The sequence below is a fragment of the Auxenochlorella protothecoides genome (genome assembly GCF_000733215.1).
Source record: "Auxenochlorella protothecoides strain 0710 unplaced genomic scaffold scaffold18, whole genome shotgun sequence".
In the NCBI taxonomy this organism is placed as follows: Eukaryota; Viridiplantae; Chlorophyta; class Trebouxiophyceae; order Chlorellales; family Chlorellaceae; genus Auxenochlorella; species Auxenochlorella protothecoides.
This window is the reverse complement of record NW_011934213.1, coordinates 308,541-332,385: the sequence shown is the minus strand read 5'-3', so window position 1 is coordinate 332,385 and position 23,845 is coordinate 308,541. Positions and strand designations below refer to the sequence as shown.

At 62.2% G+C, this 23,845-nt stretch overlaps 10 protein-coding genes across 10 annotated transcripts; 5 read left to right on the top strand and 5 right to left on the bottom strand.

Annotated features, from left to right (window-relative positions):
• Positions 1-241: 241 nt before the first annotated feature.
• Positions 242-4,987, bottom strand: F751_1776 (Ribose-phosphate pyrophosphokinase 3, chloroplastic; the record flags this gene model as incomplete). The annotated part of the gene is made up of 16 exons (XM_011399483.1): positions 242-353; positions 558-702; positions 887-992; positions 1,112-1,214; positions 1,427-1,605; positions 1,757-1,860; positions 1,987-2,081; positions 2,249-2,370; positions 2,835-2,940; positions 3,127-3,268; positions 3,383-3,488; positions 3,679-3,781; positions 3,895-3,956; positions 4,193-4,309; positions 4,458-4,656; positions 4,830-4,987. 16 exons carry the CDS (start codon positions 4,985-4,987, stop codon positions 242-244), a joined length of 1,959 nt encoding a protein of 652 aa, XP_011397785.1.
• Positions 4,988-6,221: 1,234 nt separating this feature from the next.
• On the top strand, positions 6,222-7,336 carry F751_1775 (putative membrane protein; the record flags this gene model as incomplete). Its single annotated transcript, XM_011399482.1, has 3 exons — positions 6,222-6,533; positions 6,712-6,948; positions 7,136-7,336. The coding sequence occupies 3 exons, from the start codon at positions 6,222-6,224 to the stop codon at positions 7,334-7,336; spliced, it is 750 nt and encodes a 249-aa protein (XP_011397784.1).
• A 642-nt stretch (positions 7,337-7,978) lies between these two features.
• On the top strand, positions 7,979-8,682 carry F751_1774 (G patch domain-containing protein 11; the record flags this gene model as incomplete). The annotated part of the gene is made up of 2 exons (XM_011399481.1): positions 7,979-8,251; positions 8,410-8,682. 2 exons carry the CDS (start codon positions 7,979-7,981, stop codon positions 8,680-8,682), a joined length of 546 nt encoding a protein of 181 aa, XP_011397783.1.
• A 385-nt stretch (positions 8,683-9,067) lies between these two features.
• Positions 9,068-11,043, top strand: F751_1773 (DNA-directed RNA polymerases II, IV and V subunit 3; the record flags this gene model as incomplete). Its single annotated transcript, XM_011399480.1, has 8 exons — positions 9,068-9,205; positions 9,313-9,497; positions 9,648-9,715; positions 9,853-9,969; positions 10,148-10,249; positions 10,392-10,462; positions 10,572-10,673; positions 10,885-11,043. 8 exons carry the CDS (start codon positions 9,068-9,070, stop codon positions 11,041-11,043), a joined length of 942 nt encoding a protein of 313 aa, XP_011397782.1.
• Positions 11,044-11,237: 194 nt separating this feature from the next.
• Positions 11,238-14,617, bottom strand: F751_1772 (Glutathione reductase, chloroplastic/mitochondrial; the record flags this gene model as incomplete). Its single annotated transcript, XM_011399479.1, has 11 exons — positions 11,238-11,411; positions 11,615-11,755; positions 11,922-12,110; positions 12,269-12,366; positions 12,558-12,729; positions 12,923-13,054; positions 13,217-13,384; positions 13,575-13,692; positions 13,833-13,992; positions 14,193-14,243; positions 14,563-14,617. 11 exons carry the CDS (start codon positions 14,615-14,617, stop codon positions 11,238-11,240), a joined length of 1,458 nt encoding a protein of 485 aa, XP_011397781.1.
• A 373-nt stretch (positions 14,618-14,990) lies between these two features.
• Positions 14,991-16,935, bottom strand: F751_1771 (hypothetical protein; the record flags this gene model as incomplete). The annotated part of the gene is made up of 5 exons (XM_011399478.1): positions 14,991-15,548; positions 15,719-15,901; positions 16,328-16,440; positions 16,523-16,648; positions 16,788-16,935. 5 exons carry the CDS (start codon positions 16,933-16,935, stop codon positions 14,991-14,993), a joined length of 1,128 nt encoding a protein of 375 aa, XP_011397780.1.
• Positions 16,936-17,925: 990 nt separating this feature from the next.
• F751_1769 (BRCA1-associated protein) lies at positions 17,926-20,455 on the bottom strand (the record flags this gene model as incomplete). The annotated part of the gene is made up of 8 exons (XM_011399476.1): positions 17,926-18,057; positions 18,220-18,327; positions 18,444-18,572; positions 18,702-18,907; positions 19,099-19,489; positions 19,744-19,863; positions 19,983-20,075; positions 20,276-20,455. The coding sequence occupies 8 exons, from the start codon at positions 20,453-20,455 to the stop codon at positions 17,926-17,928; spliced, it is 1,359 nt and encodes a 452-aa protein (XP_011397778.1).
• F751_1770 (hypothetical protein) lies at positions 19,080-19,388 on the top strand (the record flags this gene model as incomplete). Its single annotated transcript, XM_011399477.1, has 1 exon — positions 19,080-19,388. One exon carries the CDS (start codon positions 19,080-19,082, stop codon positions 19,386-19,388), a length of 309 nt encoding a protein of 102 aa, XP_011397779.1.
• Positions 20,456-21,187: 732 nt separating the features above from the next.
• On the top strand, positions 21,188-23,164 carry F751_1768 (hypothetical protein; the record flags this gene model as incomplete). The annotated part of the gene is made up of 6 exons (XM_011399475.1): positions 21,188-21,247; positions 21,395-21,457; positions 21,670-22,001; positions 22,240-22,565; positions 22,740-22,921; positions 23,024-23,164. 6 exons carry the CDS (start codon positions 21,188-21,190, stop codon positions 23,162-23,164), a joined length of 1,104 nt encoding a protein of 367 aa, XP_011397777.1.
• A 174-nt stretch (positions 23,165-23,338) lies between these two features.
• Positions 23,339-23,650, bottom strand: F751_1767 (Histone H4; the record flags this gene model as incomplete). Its single annotated transcript, XM_011399474.1, has 1 exon — positions 23,339-23,650. The coding sequence occupies one exon, from the start codon at positions 23,648-23,650 to the stop codon at positions 23,339-23,341; it is 312 nt and encodes a 103-aa protein (XP_011397776.1).
• Positions 23,651-23,845: the final 195 nt, after the last annotated feature.

Below are 23,845 nucleotides of genomic sequence, written 5' to 3'. Positions count from 1 at the left end.
CCCGGCCGGCCCCCGGGCGAGAGATGCCCCGGCCCCTTGCCCACGCAGTCTTCCCGTTTTGGCCCGCTTTTTGCAGTTTCCAGGGCAACATGTACATGCAATGCACGATGCCAGCCCCTGCTGTCGCTTTTGTAAGTAGCCACCCTCTGAGCTGGGCTTCATACTGGGGTGGGCTGAGGGGAAGGTGCACCTTTGAGAAAGGGTGGCAGGATTTCCCAGTACAGTGAGAGGAAGTGGTCATTCACAGCTGCAGGGCGGCAGCGATGGGGGTGGCGAGGGACAGGATCTCAAAGGGCGCCTGGTTCTCCACCGCCTGGCAGGTCTTGGGGCAGGAGTCTGTGATCCAAAAGTACCTGGTGGGAGGGGTCGTGGGGTGAGCGAGGGTGGGGTGGCTGGGGAGTGGACCTTGCGGTGGTTTGTGAAGAGAGCTTGTGCACCGACTCATGCCTCCTTGAGCATGCGAGAGCCATGCGTCCAAGCTGGTCCCCATGGCCCATGTGCTCCACAAAGCCTCTCGACCCTCAGGGCCCCGCAAGGAACAAGACCAGGCCACCCACTTGAAGGGGGCCGCGGCGTCGGAGCCGGGCGCCGCCTGGAACTTGCGCCATGACTCGCGAGGGAAGACGCCATGCGTCACGTAGGCCGACACGGCGCTGGCACCCATGGAGGTCAGCAGGCGCTGGCACTCCAGCAGGGTGCCGCCTGTGGGGTGGGGGAGGGGTCGAAGGGGAGGGGTTCTGCTGTTGCATCCCACCCTGCAGCCCAGCCTGGCGCCTGTGACTCCCCAGGGCCCCGCCTCGTTCTTGAGCGGCCGAGCCAATAAATCATCCTCACTCCGGCCCAGCGCCATGGGACGAATGCATGCCCCTTCCCCCCTCCCTTCCACCTGACTGCACCAGGTCGTCCACGATGATGACGTGGCGCCCCGCGGGACGGCCCTCCTTCAGCTGCACGATGCGCTTGTTTCCGTCGCGAACCTTGGTGCAGATGACCTGGCGGGTCGCGGGGCACCGCGGAACATGGAGTGCGAGGGTTGGTGTGGAGGCAGGCGACAGCCTGTGTGCTCATGCGTGTGCCGCCGCCCGACCAACCCCGAGGTGCAGCCACCCACCTCCTGGTAGTCGCCAAACTGGAAGTGGAAGCGCTTCCATGCGCCCTCGTCGGGGTACGCGATGGTGATGTCGTCCTGGCTGGGCAGCTGCTTCAGCCGTTGCCTGGCGGGGGGGGACAAGGAGGTCCGGTGTGGGCAAAGGCATGCGTTGCAGGTACAGCGGGGTGCGGGTGGCACGCTGAGTGGAGGCCCGCATGGCAGCGGACTGTGAGGACCACCTGGTGCACCCCACCCGAGTCCCCTTGCTCCGCCACGGGACCCCCGCAGCCCAGTCGGCCCAAGGCGCCCCCACCCGGCTGGCGCCTTGCCAGGCACCTGAGTAGCGGCACTCCGCTCTCCAGCAGGGGCAGCACGTTCTGGCCAAAGTAGAAGCGTTCTTGCAGGGCGTGGATGTCAAAGATGATGAGCGGGGAGCGCCCGCACCTCGACATCTTCACGTCCGACACGATGCCCGCCAGCGTGGAGGCAGTGGCCACGTCCCCCGGGTTCTCCACCTGCGCGGCGGGAAAGCGTAGCGAGGACTTGGCTGCATGCCAGCAGGGCGGGCACGTGGAGAGACGGGCCTGGTCCCAGCACGGCTCTGTGAGTTCATGCTGTCGCGTGCAGTTCCGGCCGGTCGACGCCCCACCCCAGCCGTTCAGTCACCCGCTCAGAGGTGCCGGTGGGAAAGTACGGAAGAATGATGGTGAAGGAGGCCAGAAATTGGTCCAGCAGAGTGTCGATCACGCCCTTCTGCTCCAGGATCACGCCTGCAATCGTCGTTGGCTATGGAGCGTTCGGCTGGCTGCGGAGGTTCAAGCGGCACTGAATGATCGCGCTGGCAGGAGGCAGGCCGGCCCCTGACAGCACATCATCACACAGGACAGAGGCCACACCTGGGTTGTGGAACGAGGCAAGGAAGGCCACATGCCGGTTTCGGATCTTGGGTGCGTCCGTCACAAAAACATCGGGGAATGAGTCTGCAAAGTGCCTGTTTGGGGAGGGGGGGGGGAGCGAGGGGGTGCAGGCGTGGCAGGTGTCGGTGAGATGGGCCATTGCAAAGCTAACATGGGATGCAACACGCCCACCATCTTCACCAGGCCTCCAGACTTCGACAAGCCCCCCACCACACCAGCCTCCAATGCCCTTCCTCCTCACCCCCATCGGATGTTTCCTAGCTGCACTTGTCCTTGGCTGGCCTCGACGATGCGCCGAGCGAGAGGCTCGCAGTCGGGGTAGTAGAAGAGGTAGGTGGGCAAGTGTTTCTGATTGTCAGCCAGCTGCGATATGAGACGGAGGGCAGGTAGTCGTTCCGTGAGCCGTACAACCCAAGGTAGTGGCTGCGCATAACTTTTACTGGCCGTCTCGCCAGGCTGCCTTACTTCCAAATTGGGTGCCACGACACGGAAGGCTATCTCTTCTGCGACGCTCGAGGATGTCGGCATCCCGCCCATGGCCCACCGTTCCCTGCGGCGCCGAACTCCTCTGTGAGGGCAGGCAGGTGTTGCTCCGCACCGATGTCCCGAGCGTTACTCAGAAGTAAATTATGTTGATAAGCAGTGGGCTCAAATTCACTGTGCGACAGAGAGAGCTCTCACGCTTGAAACTGAGCTGCATTACTGCACCGCCAGCGGAGAAGTCCTCGCGCGCTCAAGCAGCTCCTGGGGCGCGGTTTTCAAAAGTGTATGCTTGTCAGGCGGAGGAGCACCCTTCCATGCTTTTCCTTCAGAGTGTGACATTACACTTGGAGTGCTGCAGCAATGGGCCGCGCAAGGGACAAGATCTCAAATGGCTCGCGATCTTGGACAGCCGTCACTGTGTCTGGACAGGAGTCGGTGATCCACACATACCTGCACAGTGGGTTTGTAGATTGATGCTGGGTCAACATCAGGACTTTCCACCCTCACTACTTTAGTCCATCTGGTAGAATACTCCCTCATGTGTATGTGTCTTACCCACCCCCGCACACAGGCAATCATGCTGCCCTCCCCCCATCGCCCTCCCACTCGCTCCATGCTACCCAGCACAGGGCACACCTGAACCCTGGCGAACCCTCCTGGGATCCAGGCAGGAACCTGGACCAAGTGCCCTTGGGAAACACGCCGTGCGTGGCATAGGCGGACACGGCGAGCGCTCCTTGGCTGGCCAAGAGGCGTTGACACTCGAGCAGCGTCCCGCCTGCACGGGGTTTCCAAGGTGTGAGCGGCTCAGTTTGCCCGGCATACATCAAGACTCTGTCGGAAAACAGCCAGTTCAGGAACCTGCTCTCCCTTTCTAATGCTCACTCCTCACCCGACTGCACCAGGTCGTCCACAATGACCACATGGCGCCCTTGAGGCGAGCCCTCCTTCAGCTGCACCATCCGGGCATCGCCATCCCTGACCTTGGTACAGACGACCTGAGGGAGGGGGGGGTAGGGAAGGCCCGTTGAGGCACGTAGATCCAGGCGGCAGCAAGCATGTTGGGTGGCCAAGAGGCGCCAGAGAGGGCTACGATGCCTGTGCAGGGATGTAGACCTCCTCTTTTCATCCCATGGAAGGCAGAGTCCACCCCTTCCCGCCACACCCTCCCCCTCAATCGCCATCCACCTCTGGGTAGTCTGCGAGCTGGAAGTGGAAGCGTTTCCATGCGCCCTCGTCTGGGTAGGCAATCGTGATGTTGTCATGGTCGGGAAGCTGCACCAGTCGTCTCCTGCGGTGGTCGGGGGATTGTGGCATGCTCATGGTTCATGCGCTTCCACACAGCGCCTGGGTGCTGTACGTCAGACTCAGACATTCCGGCCTGGTAAGTGACACGATGGACACCTGAGGAGCGGTATCCCACTCTCAAAGAGCGGCAGGACTCCGTCCCCAAAGTAGAAGCGCTCCTGCAACGGGGGGAGGGGGGGGGGGGGGCGGTGGATGTGTTGGTGAGGCACCTGGCGCACAAGGCCACAGAGCAGGAGTGTTGCTGCCTTTCAGACCAGTGATCCAACATCTCCATTGTGACGCCCTTCCTGTGGTAGCACCACAGTTCAAATACCCACAATGCCATGCGGGCTGGGCAGGAGAGGGAGGCAGGTCCCCTGCCAAGCCCTGTCTCCTAGGCACACAGCCAGCGCACCTGCAGGGCATGAATGTCAAAGATGACGACCGATGCGGGGCCGCCCCTGGCCAGCGGAATGTTGCTGATCATGCGGGCCAGTGTGTACGCCGTTGCCACGTCACCCTCCACCTCCACCTGCCAGAGAGGGAGGAGAGGGTATTGGGGAGGAAGCATGCACGGTCAAGTGGTGCCATGACTGGGAAGAAGCTATTCTGCCCGCTATGTCTGCTCAGACTTGGGCCCTCGTCACCCTTTAGGCCCCCCCCCCCAGCAGGCACCGCACCCTCTCAGCCGTGCCGGTGGAGAAGAAGGGGAGCACGAGGGTGAAGGAGGCCACGAAGAGGCGGGGGAGGTGGTAGATGATGGACAACTGCTCAAAGATCACGCCAGGGTCGTGGAAGGTGGCCAGGAAAGAGACGTGGCGGTTCCGGATGCGCTCCGCATCGTCCACTAGAAGCTTTGGGAACCCGTCCTGGAAGCGCCTGTGCCAGGGCAGGGGCGGTGGGGAAGGGGAAGCATTGCAGCAGCAGGACACGGCGGGCAACGACTGAGCGGCAGGGAGTGTTTGAGGGTAGGTAAAACAAGACGAGATGACCCCAGCAACCTGCTCGCTTGGGTATGATGTGCTCCACTGTGTGCAACTCCCGGCACTCACTTCCACGTGATCCGGCCCAGCTGGACGTTGCCGTTGCTGACTTCCGCAACCTCCCTGGCCAGGGTCTCGCATTCCGGGTGGTAGAAGAGGAAGGAGTCCCTCCTCAATTGGTCGTCGGGTATCTGATGTGGGGGGTGTTGCATGCTTGTGGGGGACATGCAGGTGGCGGACAGGAGAATCCTTTGGGATGGGGCGCTACCGATACAAGACGAGGCCGGCAAGCACTCGCTGTCACGACCCTGCTGCATGCACTTAATCACAGTACAACGGGCACGTTACATCACGCCGGCGCACCCGTTTCACGTCGATGTTGGGGGCTGTGACCCGGAAGCCCCTGGCACTGGGGCCCACCGACTCGCCGGTATCTAGCCCCAAGGCCACGGATTGTGAAGACAGGGACGACCGTCTCAAGGTACTGCGTGATAATATCCTGGAACACCATTGTGCTGGACCTGTATCGAAAGCCCGTGGGGGTGATGTACAGGTCACGCCTGGGTTGGTCACCAGAGCGTGTCCGAAGCTTGGGGACATTTTGGGCACGTTTCTCCCAATTGTCACATGTGATGCAACAAATGGGACATATAATGAAGTGCTGGCACAGTGGAATGCGCAATGTGTGTGCCGAGATGGTGCATCAGCTCGGGATTGGCAACCACGTCAAACCCATGCCACCAACCTCCGAGACAGCGCCTGCGCCCGGGCGGGGAGCTGCATCCCTTTTTCGGTGATCCGGTGTCTGGAGCCCGGATCCCTTGTCTACAGGCATTAATAGAGACACCCGAGGAACACCTATGGTTGCGATCGCTTGCCCTCCATGAGGATGGCCATGTCGTCCTGCAGAATGCCAGCCTAGCGACACCCGCCCGGGCAATTCCAGATCGAACAGCGTGCTCAAGCTGGACTCATCACAAGCTTTAGATCTCGTTCCTTCTCGTGTACGAGATCTGGAGGCGCCACCGTCCCAGGAGGGGTACCCCTGACGAGGGCGCGCCGGGATGGTGAGCCTGCCCGTCAGTTTCCGGCCTGAACGTGCGGCCCACCCTGCTGCCCCTCCGCTCCTGGCCAGCGGGAGCAGGAGGACCTGCCTTGAGGTGGGTATCGCCGCTGAGAGGGAGGCATGGTGGCAGGCAGGGCACCGGATCCTCAGCACATTCAGCAACCTCCGCCCCCCAAGGACTGCTCCAGGGTGAGGAGACGTCCAAGCTGCGCCCGCACCCCCGCTGGCAATACCTCCGCTCCCTGGTGTGGATTCGCGTGGTGCTGAACCTGGGCCTACTGTACCTGCTGGGCCTGGCCGTCGTGGCGAGCCTCTACTCCACCCTGCCTACCCTGGAGGAGTTGGCGCGACGCGCGGCCTCCCGGGGCGCCCCCGCCGCCGCCGCCGACCTCCGCATGGCCATCCCCCGCTCCTTCGACGAGCTGCGGGCGGTGCGCGGTACACTGGCCCTCTACCACGCCCAGGTCCCGGCCCGGCTGGCCGCCCTGCTGGCGGCGGCCCACATCTTCTTGCAGACCTTCTTGACCCCGGGCGCGGTGGGCATCAACATCCTAGCCGGCTCCCTGTACCACCCTGTTGTTGCCCTGACCTTCATCACCGCCGTGTCGACCGCGGGGTCGGCCACAAACTATCTGATGGTGCGCTGGCAGCTCAAGGACGTCCTGGTCGCCCTCTTTCCTCACCGCATCCAGACCTTCTCGGCCGAGGTGCGGCGGGAGGGTGGGTGGGTGGGGTTTGGTGGTCGACTGGCAGAGCAGGGTCCTTCCCGCGTGGGTGGTCCCTCCTTTCTGTGCCGGATGCTGCTGGCGGGCCACCCCGGCCATGGCTGCATCCCTGAGAGTCCTCTGTCCCAGCAACTCCGCACCCCCTCTCCTTTACCGCCAGGTAAAACGCCATCGAGCACACCTCATGCACTACGCCCTCTTTCTGCGGGTGACGCCCATCTTCCCTGCGTGGTTCATCAACGTGGCCTCCCCCATCGTCGACATCCCCTTCAGCGTCTTCATCATCGCCACCGCGGTCGGCCACCAGCCGCACAACCTAATTACCATCCAGGCAAGGGCGTCCGGGGGAAACAGGACACTTATGCGTGGGGAGGATGCGCCGTGCGTGCACTACAAGGTGGGGCCGCCTCTCCGCTGGGCCGACCGATCAGTGTCAGACGGCAGTGTTGCACCCGTCATTGACGTCAGGACACTAGTTTTTCACATCTGAGGCTATTATAGCCTAGGTCTTTCACCTGCCAGACCCCTTCCTCCGTATCCTAGCCTGTGCATGCCCCCTCACCCGCTCTTTGCCCTAATGACAGGCCGGTCGGTCGCTGCAGACGATGCACAGCCTGCACGACCTGTACAGCCTCCAGAATGTGGCGCTGCTGCTGGGCATCGGCCTGCTGGCCCTCTTGCCCCGGTTGATCAGGAAGCTGCAGGGCAGGAGGGGTCCGCTACTCCCCATCAGCGACCCGGCAGCCGCCGGCGACGGAGACAAGACTCCAGACCACGATCAGTAGCGATGGGCAGGGGCTGTCCATGACCCCACGTCTACAGCTTCCGGCTTGGGCAGCAGGGCCCAAGCTCGATTGTGAGAGCGCTGCATGCTAGCTTCTGACGGCCACGCCTGCCGCTCCCTCGACGTGCGGACACTGGGTGGTTCCCTGCACGAGCACTGCTCAAACCCGAGCGCGCTCGCGCTCGCCTTGTTCATTTCTCGCGATAATGTACTCTTCGAACTGTTAAGGAGCACGTTTGCGAGAAATCACCGACCATGTCATCATTCCGATAGCATCGTCCACGCATGTTGCATCGATGAGGGTCCGGGCTGCGGCGTGGCTTAGGCCCTCGCGACCCTGTGCTCATGGGGGACAGTGAGGCTCCTGACGACCTGGACGCCCTGCTCGCGGGGTATGAGGCCCAGGCGCAGCAGGACATCGAGGAGGTGCACCGCCGGACCCAGATCAAGGGCAGGGCTTCTAAGCAGGCGAGGTCCCGGGTCCAAGCCGCGCTCGAAACACCCATCAGCCCGGATAACAAGTAAGAGAACGCAGTACAAAAATGCGATTGGCCTCTCAATGCGCAGGGCGAGGTCCCTGTTGCCTCCAGTGCCAGAGTGCTCCTGCCTGAACCTCTCTCCACTCCACTGCAGGGGGTTCAAGATGCTTGCGGCAATGGGGTACCAGCCAGGACAGGGGCTGGGCCAGGCGGCCTCCGGACCCAGAGAGCCAGTGCCTCTCACGCTGAAGCAGGACCGTCTGGGACTGGGACGCCCAAGTCAGAGAGCCCTGAAGCGGGCGAGGAGGGAGGAGGCGGGGGCCGCTCAGCCTGCCATGGCGCCTGTGCAGCTGCCAGATTCGAGCTCTTTTCTCAGGCAAGCAGCGGCCAGGGTGGCCGCTGGCAGGGCAGCGGCGCAGCTGCGGCGTGCCCAACAGGTGAGAGCCGGGTGGGTGAGCGCTTGGTGGACTCACCTTTCTATTCTCATCACCTCTCTAGCCACAGACATTCTCTTGCTCAGGATTCTGGCACCATCCTTGCAATCAATGCCAGGTTGGGAGATGCCTCAACCTACCGAGCATACCTTCTTACACAGGCTTGTGAAAATCTTGACTCCGCTGCTGGCGTCGGCAATCGCCACGGGTTCTGGCAGACTCGAGCTGCGGCAGAGGGCCCCGATGCCACTGCCATGGTCGGGAGTGCCCCTGTGCTGCTGGAAGCGGATGTGACGCCTCAGCTGGGTGAGGTGCTGCAATACCTAAGGACACAGTACTGGTACTGCCTGTACTGTGGCACCGCATATGAGAATGCAGCCGACCTGGCGTCCCACTGTCCGGGACCCTCTGAAGCAGATCATGCTGACATGTGATACAGGTTTCTTCGCTGTACAGTTGGAATGCACGAGCTACGATGCTCTTCCTGTGGAGTGCATAGGCGGCCGGTGTCCCTATCTTTCGTAATGAAGCCAGAACATCACAGGGTAATGAGATGCTTGCCCTTGGCAACCCTGTGGAAACTCGACCAAACTGGAATGACATCGCATGCGCGTGCGATGTCGAGCTTCGGACAAATACATAACCCTCCTTGCAGTTTGATGTCTCCAGCAGCATTCCTTCTGGATCTGTCACCTAGCTTACATAGATTGAAAGAAGTAGTGGACGGATAGAAGCCCCTTGAAGCGACCCACACTCCCCTTCAGCCCAGACCAAAACTCTGCTGGGTGTTAGTACACGGGCCTCTCGATTCCCAAGGCGATGGTGGCCCCAAAAGCACCACAGTTTTATAGTCCGCAAGTAAAGCTTCGCAGCCTCACAGAAGACTACTGCGAGTTCGTGCTCAGCAACGTCAATGCGAGCATCGCGAACGCACTACGCCGTGTCATACTGGCAGAGGTGAGTGGTACCTGCAGCCAGGACCTTGAATTGATGCCTACTATCCTGTGCAATGCCCAATGGGCAGTATGAAATCAGCTGTGCTCGTTCCTCGCTCCGTGCCATAGGTGCCCACCATAGCCATCGAGCTTGTGGAGATAGAGAGCAACACGACAGTGCTGAACGATGAGTACATTGCCCACAGACTGGGGCTCGTACCCTTTGTGTCCAGCCGCGTGCATGACATGAAGACCATTTATGAGGCCACAGAAGACGATGACTGGACAGACGTGGAGTTTACTCTTAACGTCCGGTGCGTAAGAATGGGGGGATATGGAGAACCTGTTGGAGACTGCCCCAAGCCTCTTGGCTGGAGGTGCCAAGAAATTTGGATGTGCGTATCGTTCGTGCATGCCTCCTGCATGCTGGACATCTCCCATCCTCGGGCGCTTCAATGGCGCAGATGCACTAGGGACGAGACGATGAATGTGACCAGCGACGACTTGCTTCCAGCTGACACACGCTTCCCAGGTGGGCACTGCACGTTGGAAGTCGTGCTCTAATGTAATAGTTGACACTGTATATGAGGAGCATGCCTCAGTTCCGGTGGCACCTGAGTTTCTCTATACCATCACCTTCAACATGAGTGCATTCTATCCCAAACACAGATGTCATGCCAGTGGGCTACGATGAGCGAGGCTCCCTCACACGCAAGCACAAGAGCGTCCTCCTCGTCAAGCTGCGTAAAAACCAGGAGCTCAAACTGAGAGCTGTGGCACGCAAAGGTAGGTAGGGCGCTTCATCGCTGGTGTGGGGGGCTTCTGCAGTGTTGGCAGGGCAGGCACATTGGCGATGATGGACAGATACCCGACCACAGTCCGCATGTCATTTGCGGTATTGGTGTGGGCATTACTTGGGACTATGCATGTGGCGAGACATCTCCCTCCAACTCCCTCCGCGCAGGCATAGGGAAGGACCATGCAAAGTGGATACCTGCGGCCACGGTGTCTTATCAGTTCCTACCAGAGATCACCATCAACCACGATCTCATGGACACCCTGACAGGTAAAGCGCTGTGGCGTGTGTGCACATCAAGCAGGGGTGGCCTGTGTGTGCTGACCTGCCACGGAAACAAGATCTCCCGGTCTTGTTCTTGAGTCCATGCATGCTTGATTGACCCCCTCAGCCTTCGTGCACTCGAACGCAGATGAGCAGAAGCAGGCGTTTTGCGCCGCAGACCCTCGCAAGACCTTCCGCTTCAATCAGATCAGTAAAGCGGTGAGCATGAGGGGCTCTTGAAGGAGTGAGCCCATGTGCCTCTGACCTGCAGTGGATGGTCGGTTCGCCTGCATCCTCTCAGTCAGTGAGCTCATTCCAAGACCCGCAGGTGGAAATCGTCGACCCCGAGCTGTACATGTACGACGGCGAGGTGCTTGCCAAGGCTGCAGAGATGGGCAAGCCCGGCCTGATCGACATCTGCCAGCGGCAGGTGGGGGTTCATGGTCCAAGTCAGCGTTTGGTGCCCGGCAGGGATGCTCAGCAGTCCCCCTCCGAGGCTGCGGCTGGTTTGTGTGGGGAGCCAGGGTACAGCTCCACGCACACTTGAGCGGATGTGGCATCACTGGCAGCCAAGGCCACCCTGCCAGGTGGCCTGCAGCCCGCCCATGACCTCCTCCCCCTCCTTCTTCGCCCTCCCGCAGGACACCTTCATCTTCAGGGTGGAGGGGACGGGGGCGCTCACCCCCGATGACATGGTGCTCACCGCCCTCGACGTGCTCAGCGGCAAGCTGCAGACCTTCGGCGCCGAGCTGGACAGGGAGGGGGCTGAGCTGGCGGACCTCACACACGGCATGCTCTGAGCGTGCACAGGTGTTTGGCAGCGTCGCGCTGTAATCTCTCACAACGTTGGGTGGGGGCAAGGGTCCTCCTGCCCGTCAAACACAGGCCTGTCCAAGGGGGGCGGGCAGGCAGCACGACGGGAGGCGCTGCACCCTGTGCTGCCGCGGTGCGACAGGGGGCCACCGCAAGGCGGGCGCCGCGGCGTGCCTGGGCCTCAGGCGGGCACCGCCTCCTTCGCCCGCACCTTCCTAGTGGCGGTGCGCAGGGTCACAAACTCCTCGGCCGAGGTTGGGTGGATGCCCACGACCGAATCCAGCTGGGTCTTGGTCAGGCCCATCTTCACGGCGACACCAAAGCCCTGCATGATCTCGCCAGATGTCGGGCCCACCTGAGGGTGTGTTGCAGGGGAATGGGGGTGAGGGGAGGCGCTTCGGGGGGGGCATGCTGGGGCCCAAAGTGCCAAGTGCAAGCCACAACAGGAATCGAGCACGAGAGCCGCCCCACACAAGGCAGCCTGCGTTTTTGCAGGTTCCTAGAGGCAGTCCGGCAGGCAGGCCCCAACAGGCCCCCACCCCTTGAGCACAGACTCACCATGTGGATGCCGACGACGCGGTCACTGTCGGTCGCGACAATGACCTTCATGAAGGCGCGGCCCTCGTTGCCGCTGATCGTGTTGCGCATGGGCTTGAAGGAGGAGGTGAAGATGTCCAGGTCGCCATACCGCTCCGCGGCCTGTGGGGGGAAGGTTGCCAGGAGAGGCTGTGGGCCTGGCACCAGGAGAGGCAGCGCAGGTTTCATGGCCGACAAACTCCCAAGCTATTTGGAGCGAGGGGGGGATGAATTCGAACCTCCAATCCAATGTCGGTTGACCCTTCCTAGGCCACCAACCAAGACACACCTGCTCCTCGGTCAAGCCCACCGTCCCGATCTCGGGGTGGGAGAAAACCGCGGTGGCGATGTCGGCGTGGTCTGGCGCCGTGTCCTGCCCGGCAAACAGGGTCTTGACCAGGGCCATGCCCTCCATCAGCGCCACTGGCGTCAGCGCCATGCGGTCCGTCACGTCCCCAATGGCCCAGACGCTGGGCACCTGATGAGGGTCGGGGTGGGAAATATCCGCATGGTTGTCAGGCGGCAGCGCCACAGGGGCAGGCTCGAATTTTGGTGAGAGGCGGGGCTGGAGCACCTCAGCTTCAACAGGATGGGAAGGGTCTACCTTCCGCCCCCGGCCACAAACAATAGCCTCACGTTTGTCCGGGACAGGCGGTCCACAGCGATGGCGCCCTTATCGGAGATCTTCACGCCAGTTTCCTCCAGGCCCAGGTTCCTGATGTTGGGGCGACGCCCTGGGGACGGAAGAGGGGCAAAGGCTTGCCTGGGAATGTGCGCCTTGCACATGTGTGGGGAGGCATAGGGTGTGCCGCAAAAAATTGGAGCTGGACTGCGACCGAGTGCATCGGGCAGACCCTTCCGCAGACAGCGCTGAGTGCATCTGTCGCACTTGCTGGCACACACCCTCCATCTGACACATGCGTACCCGTCGCTGCGAGAACGTAGTCTGCGCCCTCCAAGTTAATCTCCTTGCCATCCTTGGTCTTGGCCTTGACGTTGAAGGTGCCGTCCGCAGCCTTGGTGACAGACACGGGGGAGAAGCCGGCGTGTAGATGCATGCCGGTCTTTGCATACTCGCTTGCGGCAAAGTCACGGACCTGCACAGGGTGTGAGGGACAGTTGGATTGGGCTCCTTGGGCACGGCAAGTGATAGCAGAGGAGTCGCTTGAGGACGATTGGGTCATACTCTGGTACTCTAACCACTCGGCAACCACTCGTATGAGGGCGTGATAGTATCAGCGCACCATTCCCCACCAGGAATTACCCCCACCCTCCCAGGCTTCTACTCACCTCTCCATCAAAGCCACGGAGTGGCTGGTCCTGGCGGAAGACAAGATGCACTTCAGTACCCAGACCGTTGAAGATGCTGGCAAACTCCACGGCAATGTAGCCAGACCCGACGATGACCAGGCGCTTGGGAACCTGGGCATGTGTCAATGAACGAGCAGTGGAAAGGGCACCAAGCCACTGCAACTGCAAGCACAAATCTCTGTGGCTGGTTGGGGCAAGCATACATTCACTCATTCCCAGCCTTCAAAGGCCAGTCCTGCGAGCTATTCATGCACTCAACTCATCACCGCCCACCTTGGGAACCTCCAGGATGTGGTCGGACACGATGCAGTGCTCAGAGCCTTCAAATTTGGGGACGAAGGCGCGTGCGCCTGTGGCTACGAGGATATTCTGGGCGGTGTACTTCTTACCCCCGACCTCCACCGTATGGGCATCGACCAGCCTGCCCCGACCCTCGATGAACTGTGGGAGGGGTGGGCATGGAGTGAGGAGACAGAGGCAGGATGGAACAGGGAAAGAGCATGTGGGACATGTTGGCAGCATGCACAGCTCAACTTCAGTGTGTGCCAACATGAAACACAGCATGGCAGCGTAAAACTCACATCTACAGAATTCCATGCCTCTCTTCCCCTCAATCTCCCAAGTCGCTCACATCCACATTTGCGTTGCTCAGCAGGCTCATGTAGACATTGTGCAGCCGCTCCAGCTCCTTGCGCTTCTTAGCGAGAAAGGACGACCAGTCCTGCTTGACATCGGGGTTGGCATCAAACCTTCACACGAGGAGGAGGAAGGAGGATGGAGCATATGGGTCATCGGAGTTGCTGCACAAGATGCCTGCACACCCCGCCAGTGTCGATGGCAAGCTCGTTGGGCAACCAAGGCGTCAGTGGCAGGCAATCCCTCGTCTCACCCGAATCCCCTGGCATCCTTGAAGACCTCTCTGAACTCGGACGCATACACAAACAGCTTCTTTGGGACGCATCCACGGAGGACGCAGGTGCCTCCTGCACCCCCAGCGTCGTCGGTGGCAATGGCAGAGTATGGCATCTCGCAGACGGCCACCTTGGCCCCTGCAGGGGAGAGGTGCAAGGCAGGGTTTGGTTGGAGCACAGTGTCACATAGAAGTGACCCCATCCAAACTCCAAAGGCTGCCTTGTCACTCTCCAACAGAAGGTCATGGGCTGGCGGACCGCCAAACAATACCCAATCAATGCCCATGCACGCCCATGTGACAGCAGGCACAACAAGCTCATGCATGGCATCCACGCACCGTAGTTGGAGGCGGCGATCCGGCTGGCACGCACGCCGCCACTGCCGGCACCTATAGTGAAGAGGTCGTAATCGTAGTCATGGCTGCTGCTCTTGGACCGTCCATTGCTCGCAGCTGCATAGCAGCGCAGACGCTGCCCTCCTGCTCTCCTGCTCAGCCCTGATGGCTTGGCGAGTGGCTGGAAGCCTCGAGCTTGCTTGACAACGAGGTGGGCCCTGCTCCAAACGCCGGGTCGGACTGCGCATGGGTGTGAAGGAGGGCGTGGTGAACGTGGGGTCCACACATGCGCGGCACTGCAGCTTACATGCAGTCGAGCATGGTGAAGGTGCGCGATGGAACACGCAAGGCACAGAATCGGGCCCAGGCGCACGTGATGTACTGGCAACTGCCATGGATCGGTTGCCCGACAGGCACAGGCGCATCATCGCCCTGTACTTCAGCCCGCAGTGCTTGGGTAGCGACGGCACTCCCGGGTCCGCGGATCGAGGCTCAGAAGAGGCGTTTAGTATGGTGCACCTACCCTTGTCTTGATTCAGTATAGTTTCGAGGGTGCTGACTGTTATGCATGGATTGCAGGGCAAATCTCCCTTGCATGGATCACGCGCGCCCTGGCTTCTCGGGGGCGCACGCGCACAGGTCATGTGCAATGTGCACGCGATCAGTCGCTCCATCCTCTACCCCAAGCTGATAAGACCACAGGCCTTCCGCAGCCTAAAAGCCTTTCAAGGACCATACCCGCCTGTCGCAACACAGCTTACATGGCAGTCGAGTGTACACCCCCGAGCGTCTGCACCACCGTCACCCCCGCCACCAGTGGAGCCACCTGCTGACGACACTGTCCAGGCCGCCCTGCACGGGTGAGGCTGCGGTCAGCGGCAGGGGGGCCAGCTCGGCAAAGGCGGCGGGGAAGAGGGCCGCCAGCGCGTCGATGCAGTCCACCAGCTCCCACATGCGCGGCGCGTCCAGCGCGACGCGCAGGGGCTCCGCCCCCGTGTCCCCGGGCCCGACCTCCAGCTCGCAGCCAGGGCCCACGGCCCGCACGCGGAGCCGCGCGTCCCTGGGGAACCAGGCCTCGCGCCCTGGGCGGCGCCCAAAGTCGCCGCAGAGCAGCGCGGACAGCGCGGCGCGCAGGAGCTCCAGCTCCCGCCCCGACCCCGGCACCGCCAGGGTCGCGCCGGCGTCGTCCCCCGTGGGCACGCCCAGCTCGAAGGCGTCGGGGGGGCGCAGCATGCCCAGCGTGCCGTCCAGCGCCATGCGCGACATGGCCGGCAGCAGGTCCGGCTCGGCGCAGCGCTCCAGCTTCCGCGCGGCTGCCACGAGGTGCCCCAGCATGCTCAGGGAGGCCGGGTGGCTGACCTGGCGTGGGGAGGGACGGGGGTCGAAGAAGGTGGAGGCGTGGGTGGATGGCTGGGGAGGGGGAAGTCAGCGTTGCGAGGTGGTGAGGGGACAGAGACAGACCCTGCCCAGGACCCTCACCATCACCAGCGGGCCGCGGAAGCCACACAACAACTCATGCAGGGGCGCACCTGGCGGGGGACGATGCCCGTTGCCCGGGCCGTCAGGGACAGCTGCAGGCGGGGCAGGGCCTCGGCCGCCGGGCCGCGTGCCTGCGAGGAGGAGAAGCGCATGAGCACAGCGTCCGTCGCCGCCTCCTTGGGAGGGGCCTTGCGTGCGTACCAGGCGAGCAGCGCGCTGCGTAGCCGGTCCTCCTGCGGTCGAGGGGCGTGGGGTTTGGGAGGCTGGGTGATCTGAACGGCTGCGCGACATCCGCGGGCCGAGTCCCAGCCCGGCCGACTTCATTGATGAGGGGGGGGTTCACACCCCAGGTTCACAATGGAGATGCACCTCTCCCTAGTCGACCCTTGGCCCTGGTGGTAACGCGCACCCATTGCTCTTGGAGCGAGAGGAGGGGACGAGGGCGTGTTCCAGTGGTGGCCGGCCCGGGGCCCCTGCTGCCATCGCCCACAGTCGGGGCCTTGTTGGTTTGCGCCGCCGCCCTTTCCTCATCCAGCACCTCCACCTAGGGTATCAAGTGGGTACCTCGACGTTCCTGAAACAGGGTTCGCACCTGCTCTTGACACATCACGACGCCTCACCCTGGAGCTCCCTGCCCTGCGCACTCCTGCACAACTCACAAGCTCAGGGAGCAAAGGCCTGGCCAGGCGGCGCAGAGAGGCGTAGCCCAGCAAGGACATGGCGGGGTGAGCGAGCGTCCCCGCTCGCTCCGCCATCGCCAGCTCCCGCACCACTGTGGAAGGGTATGCAGCGACGTACTTCAACCAACACCTTCAGAGCGGTCATGTGCTACAAGCGCTCTCCTCAAGCAATACCTGCTCGAGGGAGGATCTTGGGCCGTTTCTGGAGGAGGGCGGAGGTGATGATGTCCAGGGACCGTGCCCTCTCCTCATAGTGGTGAGCGACCATCAGGAAGGCCGCCATGGGACTCGCCTCTGAGCCTGTGGATGGGAGAGGATGGACGAGCGTGTGGAACTCAGCACCTGGGGGACACCAAGGGAGCAAAGTCCTGTGGACAGACCTGTACTCCTTCTGCATGAGTTCCAGGCAGGCACATTCTCACAGGACCACCAGCCTCACCCCTCAGCTGGCTCTGTATGCGCAGCTCGCAGCCTCCGGGAGCGGAGGCAGTGGCTTGAAGCACCACCTCCACATCATCTGTCACCCGAGTGGCTGTGTCCTGAGTTGCAACCGCAGAGGCACCTGATTCTGCGGCATGTACCTGCATGCCTCTCACAGCCATACGTGCGCCTCTTTCATTCAATTCGTAAGCCTTAATCCGCGAGGTGGAGGTGTTGACCCGGGTGCAAGGTCGGGGCAATGACCTCGGCACTGGGCTGGAGATGAAGGGGCGCCCGCATGGACGACACGGGGGTTCCGACGCTGTAAGGACCATGATACCAGGTAATTTGTAATCAGAGAAGGTATAAGATTTCCAGGATCATTGGCTGCAATGCTCTGAAAAGGAAGCGTTTGCCAAGTGCCCCATGCGACTATGCACCAACGGATTGGCGGTCATGCAGAACGAACAACGTGACTTTGATACTATGTTGAAGATGAGTATTGTACTATAGTGGAGATGGTGTTTTGTAGGTGCGAATTCAAGTCGAATGGGTCTGGACGTCGACTGATCGGCCTGCCGTGCGTGCTGTGGCAACCCCCCATGATCACCGTAGACTGATCTGCTTCCATGTGGAAGATGACCTCTGACCCGGATTCTGATCTGTGATCAACTACTACACATCACGATGCAAGGCGAATAAGAGTTCCTAGGGCACATCACCTTCGCGAAGCTCGCCGCAGCTGCTTTTTATTTGCCGCAGGTGGCGCCTCAGGGAGCGGCAGCAGAGACCCTCCAGCCAGTCCGCCCTCGCCGCTACCTATGCTTTGTCGAGCTTCTATGAACACCATGAGGTCCCGGACCTACAGAAATTATCCAAACGAGTGAATGCGGCATGATGGTCGGTGCAGCGATCATCCGGACCAAGTATCAGCTGTACGCACACAGCATTGGAGCCTGCCCAGCACCTGTTCTTGGAGATCACGAATGGTGGTGTCCCTGGCTTCTTGACACGCCGCCGCTGCTTCCTCTGTGGTCTTCAACCTGAGGGGGGCCCGGAGAGGAGTCGGTTGATGCTGAAAACCATTGATGGATAAGGCTTGAAGCAGCGGAAGCACAGCTCCATGGGCCTCTCATCTCGCCAGCCGATCTCACTGCCTACTCTCCAGTGTACCTCCCAGCATCAGACCTTTCAGTGTACTGCTTCTGGTTGTCCACCAGAGCATCGCACATCTCCTTCAAGAACTTGCGCTCCTTCTCCAGCCGGGCAGCCTCCTGGCGGCTGGCAGCCTGCACCATGAGGCGCATGTGGGAAGGTGGGGGGTGGGGCTTCGAGCTCACTGCAGGTGCCCCGGGAACCCATCAGTCGCTGCGGCACCTTGCGCGTCTGTCATTGCGCCGTTCAATTGACGAAAGCCAGATCGCATACCCAGGACAAGGTACTCTGCTCACCAGCTTCCTCTCGGCTGCTTGCTGTGCCTGCAGGGCTGCACCCGCCCGCGCCTTGGCTTCCCTGGCCTCCTCACCCGCGGCATGCGCCTTTGCCTGGGCCTGGGAGACCTGCGGTCCGAAGAAAATACGGGTTGGACAGGGGACCACCTCGCACTCCGCTTCCCTCCTTGATCCTGTCTTAAAATCCTCCCACCCCTCGACAAACAGTCGCCCCTGCGCCGCACCTTGTCCTCCGCCTCGGTCCCTGCTCGGATCAGCAAGCCCTCAAAGTGCATGCGCTGACTCTCCAGCTGCGTGACCAGCAGGTGGTTGTACTCGCCCACCAGCGCGTCAAACTTGGACAGCGCCAGGACCTGGTGCAAGGGGTCCTCCACGTCGCCGTCCGGGGTCGCGCCGGGGCCGGCCCGCCCGGCCGCGCCGCTGCAGCACTCCCCGTCGGCGGCGGATTGAGCGTGGGTGGCAGGCACGTGGGCGCGGCGCACGGGGGGGTCCCCCGCCTCCACTGGCTTGCCGCCGGCCTTGGACTGGATCAGACGGTGCACGTAGGCGTCACCCAGGTAGTCCCACACGCGCTGCGTGCCCAGCTCCAGCGCGTAGCCGTGCCCGCTTTCCTCCCAGTGGTCGGAGGCGTGGGAGCCGCGGTAGCGGCCACACCCCACGTGCCCGCAGATCAGGCAGATCCACAGGTCTGGGCAGGTTTTGGATGGTTTAAAGGGGCTAAGTGAGTGGGAAGGCTATCATTTGGGGCTCGGTGAGGGCCGCCGCGCCAGGCTGACGCCTCGCCCCTCCAGCTCCCCTCCTCAGCTTCCAAACGCCCTCGGGCAGGGAGCATCACACCCACCCCCCCCAACACACGCGTAATGCACAGGCAGGACCCACCTGTCGTGCAGGCGCAGGTGGAGCAGTGGGGCGTGTCGGCCACGGAGGGCTGGCAGTACCTGCAGACGGGGCAGGACGAATCGCCCCAGTGCCTCAGGCAGTCGTTGTGGAAGCGGTGGTTGCACACCGTGGTCACGATGCCGGAGCTCTCCTCGTCCAGACGCTCCAAGCAGACGGGGCAGCTGGGCAGCTCGACCGCAGGCGCAGTGGCGACGCCCGGCGGGGCGGGGGGAAGGGCGGCGGCGCCGGGGGTGGCGACACCAGGGGTGGCGGCCTTGGGCGGTCCCTGACGAGACATTGATTCTTCCCAGCCAGGCAGGGCCAGGCCCTCGCACTCCACGCCCCGGACAAACACGGCGTGGCACAGCAGCTCCGGCTCCAGCGTGCAGAACTGTGAGCCAGGCATTGGAAAAGGGGGTCATTGATGTTCGGCAGGGGCTCTGTAGCAGGAGTGTTGGACAGTGGAGACATGATGCAAAGAAAACATGGCCCCCTTGCGCCAGGGCATCCGCTCCACGCTCAGCTGCGCTGAGCCCCGCAGATCAGTGTTCGAAGGACAGCCAGGCCGCCAAGGTCAGGACCATCGCCCGTGGCACTGTCGGATCTAGATTCGTGTGTATCCAGTGCCCCTCATACACAGCATACCGGTCGGTCATTGTGCTGCAGGAAGAAAGCGTCGGCGTCCTTCTGGGCTGCAAAGCGCAGCAGCACCAGGCGGGCGGCCCTGGCGCCCCCCTCCCTCCGGACCAACCGGACCTCCAAAGCCTGCAGCGGCACGTTGGCAAGGGGGGATGCATTGCGGCAACGGCATCTGCAGCGGCATTTCCAATATTGGCAGACACATTCCAACGGCACCAAGTGCCAGCCATGCTCCCTCGTCCCACCTTTGAGAAGTGGGGTCCCATGAAGGTGGACAGCTCCGCAAACCCCATGTCCTGGGGAAGAGCCAGGATGCAGAGCCGGGGTCCGCGCCCCTCCTGCCGTGGGTGGGCAAGCGAGGTGCATGGTTTCTCCACCCAGCATCTCCACCAAGGTGACCGCCTTGTCCCTCCCAGTCTGCATCACTACAAGCAAGCTGCACCCAGCCCCGCACCGGCAGGTCTGGATCTGTGTTGGGCCCGCGATTCCAGGGTGGCGCACGCGGAGTTGGCCGCGGGGCGTGTCGGTATAGGCGCACAGTCCCAGTGAGGTGCTCTACCCTCGGGTTGCCAGCAGAGAAAGGCACAAGGTCCTGTACATCCTCCGACAGGGCTCCAGATGATGTACCCACGCCAGAGTCTTCAGCGAGCAAGGCCTGCTGCTTGCTGGAGGCCGGCTCGCCCGGACCCGAAGTCCCAGTCACCTTCACAGAGTACATGGCGAGGGCGAGAGTCCCTACAGGTTCGTCCTGACGATGGCAATATTGAAAATCAATGGTGTTTCTGCGAACGATCCAGACTCGTGCAGGCGAAGTAAGCTCTGATTGCCGGAGGTCTCCTAACTCTGGATCACTTACGTCGGCCATCCATGCGCGCCCCAGGACCTAACGAGTGGCGAACGGACGGTTCATTACATTGATCAACGCACCACGACCAGCGAGTCTGAAGATATAGGTGGCATGCAGTGAGAATCATAACTCTTTAGCTGATGCATGATCAGCAGGGAGCCCCCACGGCATGCCGGTGACCTGAGCGATGGGCTTACCGGCACCCACCCTGCTGAGATGGTACACAGTCCTCTTGGCGGCGTGCATCACCGGAATCATGGCCGTAGAAGCCAAGAGACCGGTCACAAAGCCCGACTTCACCCTGTATCATACAGCGTAGGTTGCCCATCGGCGGGCTGGGGGTATCCTCGAGGCTGGCTGGGCCTTTGAGGGGGAGCAGGAGCCTGCTTTCGGACGGTGCTCCCTTCAGGCCCCCGTATTCTATCTCTACTACACAGGGAAACATTATGGGATGAAGTTGGAGCCATAATTTCCCGGCGCCCAGAGTACATGGAGGTTGGTTGTGGGAGCACCTACTTCAGCTGTGAGGGTGGACCATATGACCTGTCGCTCCCAAACTCGACTCCCTGTGAGCTCGTGGCCCAGCCCCCCTTCCCCCTCCACATGCAGGCAAACCAAACCATCTTCGTCGTGCCAGACATGTCGTACAACAGCACCCTGAGGGTGAGTCTCTTGTTTCTGAAAGGCAATCGTACAGGCACAGCCCACCGGTGTCTGATGGTGGATCTGCGGCCCTACTCAATCACACGAATCATGCCTCCCAGCCTGTTGCTCACAGATCTGCAAACTGCCCAATCCTCCCGGTCGCAGATAGTGACAGTGGAGCCCGGGGGTCTGACAGCAACGCACACCGACAAGCTCCGCATCCTTGTGGTGAGGCGGCATGGCAGGCTGGGCTTTGTCGTGCCATTCGCAGGCGGCCCTTGCATGGAATCGGCAGGAATGCACACGCAGTCCATGCCCTTGGGATCCTGTCCAGTGCCTGATTCTCAGAAAGAGTGGAAAGCCTGATCCAGTCGATGCTACCAGTATGCAGCACCAATCAGCATGCCCCCATTCGCCCACTCTGGCCCCCTTGCCTGCAGAACTTTGGCCAGCACGCACGCGAGCTGGTCACCTCCGAGATCGCGCTGGGTCTGCTGCGCGTCCTGGCCGACCCGGCCCGCGAGCTGCTCACCCTGCTGGAGCGCAGGCGGGTGGGCAGCCCCATCCCCATGCTGGAGCTGCTGGCGAAGTCGGTGTGGAAGGTCATTCCCCTGGAGAACAGCCGCGGGCGTGCGGTGGTGGAGGCGGGCAGGTTCTGCGAGCGGCGCAATGGCCGCGGCGTGGACACCAACCGCAACTGGGGCGTGGACTGGGGCAAGAAGGAGCCCGACTACGACCCCAACGAGGAGTTCCCGGGGACCAAGGCCTTCAGGTGTGCATGTGTTTAAGAGTGTGGATGTGTCAGGAAAAGGGGAGGATGCGACGAATGGCCAAGCCTTCCCCCCAAATGTGGGCATGGATGGCGAGGTTTTGGCTCGAGGTCGGAATCTTCCGGCAGGCATTGGTCGAGCAGGCCGCCGGGCTGCTTGTGAGGCATGCCTGGGCCGGGCGCGAGCTGCTGCTCCCAGCGCCACGGCGGACGGTCCGCGATCCACACTCCCCCACTGCAGCGAGCCGGAGGCCAACCTGGTCCGCGAGGCGGCGGTCCTCTTCCAGCCCCACATCTGGATCAACGTGCACAGCGGCATGGAGGCCCTGTTCATGCCCTTCGACCACAAGGTGGGGGCGCCGGGGGGCGGCGGCGCGGCGGCCTCCAACGCCACCCTGGCGATGCTGGCGGGCGTGAACAAGGAGGTGTTTGGCGGCCGCTGCGTCGTGGGGCCGGGCGGGAAGAGCGTGGGCTACCTTGCGCACGGCACCGCCACCGACTACATGCACGGCATCCTGAAGGTCCCCGTGTCCCTCACCTGGGAGGTGTTTGGGGATGAGAGCGCAGGTGGGGGCGTGATCCTGGGGCTTTTGTGTGTGTGTGTGCTGAAGCTTCCCCGAGTGGATAAATTTAGGAGCCGGGGGGGAAGAGTGGGGGGTTGAGGCCCATCAGCCAGGCAGTGTGTTGTGGACGGCAGCATGTCACACTCACCCACCGACACCCCCCGGCCCTGGCCCGCAGCGTACGAGGACTGTTACAGGATGTTCAACCCCACCACGCGGGAGGGGCTGGAGGCGGTGGTGGATTCCTGGACGGCAGCCTTCTTCGCGCTGCTCAGTCGCGTGCCGGACCACATGGGCATGCCCCGCCAGTTCTGGTCCCCGCAGCTGGCCGCACAGGTGGCGGCGGTGCGCGCGCGGGACGTGAGCAAGGCGGCGCCGGGGAGGAAGGGCGGCGACGGCGAGGTCGAGGCGGCCCTGGCGCAGGCGCGGCGCGCCGCCGCCGCCCTCGGCACGAGGCGGGAGGGGTTGGGCCTGACGCGCCCGGCGGTCCTCGGCAGCTGGGGCCTGGCCCCCTGGATGGGCGCGAGCCTCGCGGTGGTTGCCTTTTTCGTGGTCCTCTTCAGGCGACGAGGACGGAGCAGGGCGACACATGCTGCGCAGTGAGGGAGCCATGTACTCACACGATTGAAACTTATTTGCGCTAGAGTAGTCGTGTAAGGGAATAATCAACAACAGTTCATCAACCTTGCACTGCCGTTGTGGACATTGCTACCACAACTTTTCCAGGAGGATGGTGGTGTTTAATAACACCAGATAGTATGCTGTGGTGGGAACTTCTTAGGCGCCGAAGCCGTACAGGGTGCGGCCCTGGCGCTTGAGGGCGTAGACCACGTCGAAGGCGGTCACGGTCTTGCGGCGGGCGTGCTCGGTGTAGGTCACGGCGTCGCGCACGACGTTCTCCAGGAACACCTTGAGCACGCCGCGGGTCTCCTCGTAGATCAGGCCGCTGATGCGCTTGACACCGCCACGGCGGGCCAGGCGACGGATGGCGGGCTTGGTGATGCCCTGGATGTTATCGCGCAACACCTTCCTGTGGCGCTTGGCACCGCCCTTTCCCAGGCCCTTTCCGCCCTTGCCGCGTCCAGACATGGTAGCAGGAGGTTGATTTGTTGGTGGGAGACTGTGTGGAGATGGTGAGAATGATGCTGAGTTCGACGATCGGGGCCTGCTTTATGTATTCTTGGAGACGCATTCTGCATACCAAGTCGATGGGCCGTTGTGGCCGTTTTGGCCTACAAGATCGGTACGTGCTCCGTAACAACGAGTGTGGCGGGAAGTGTCTTT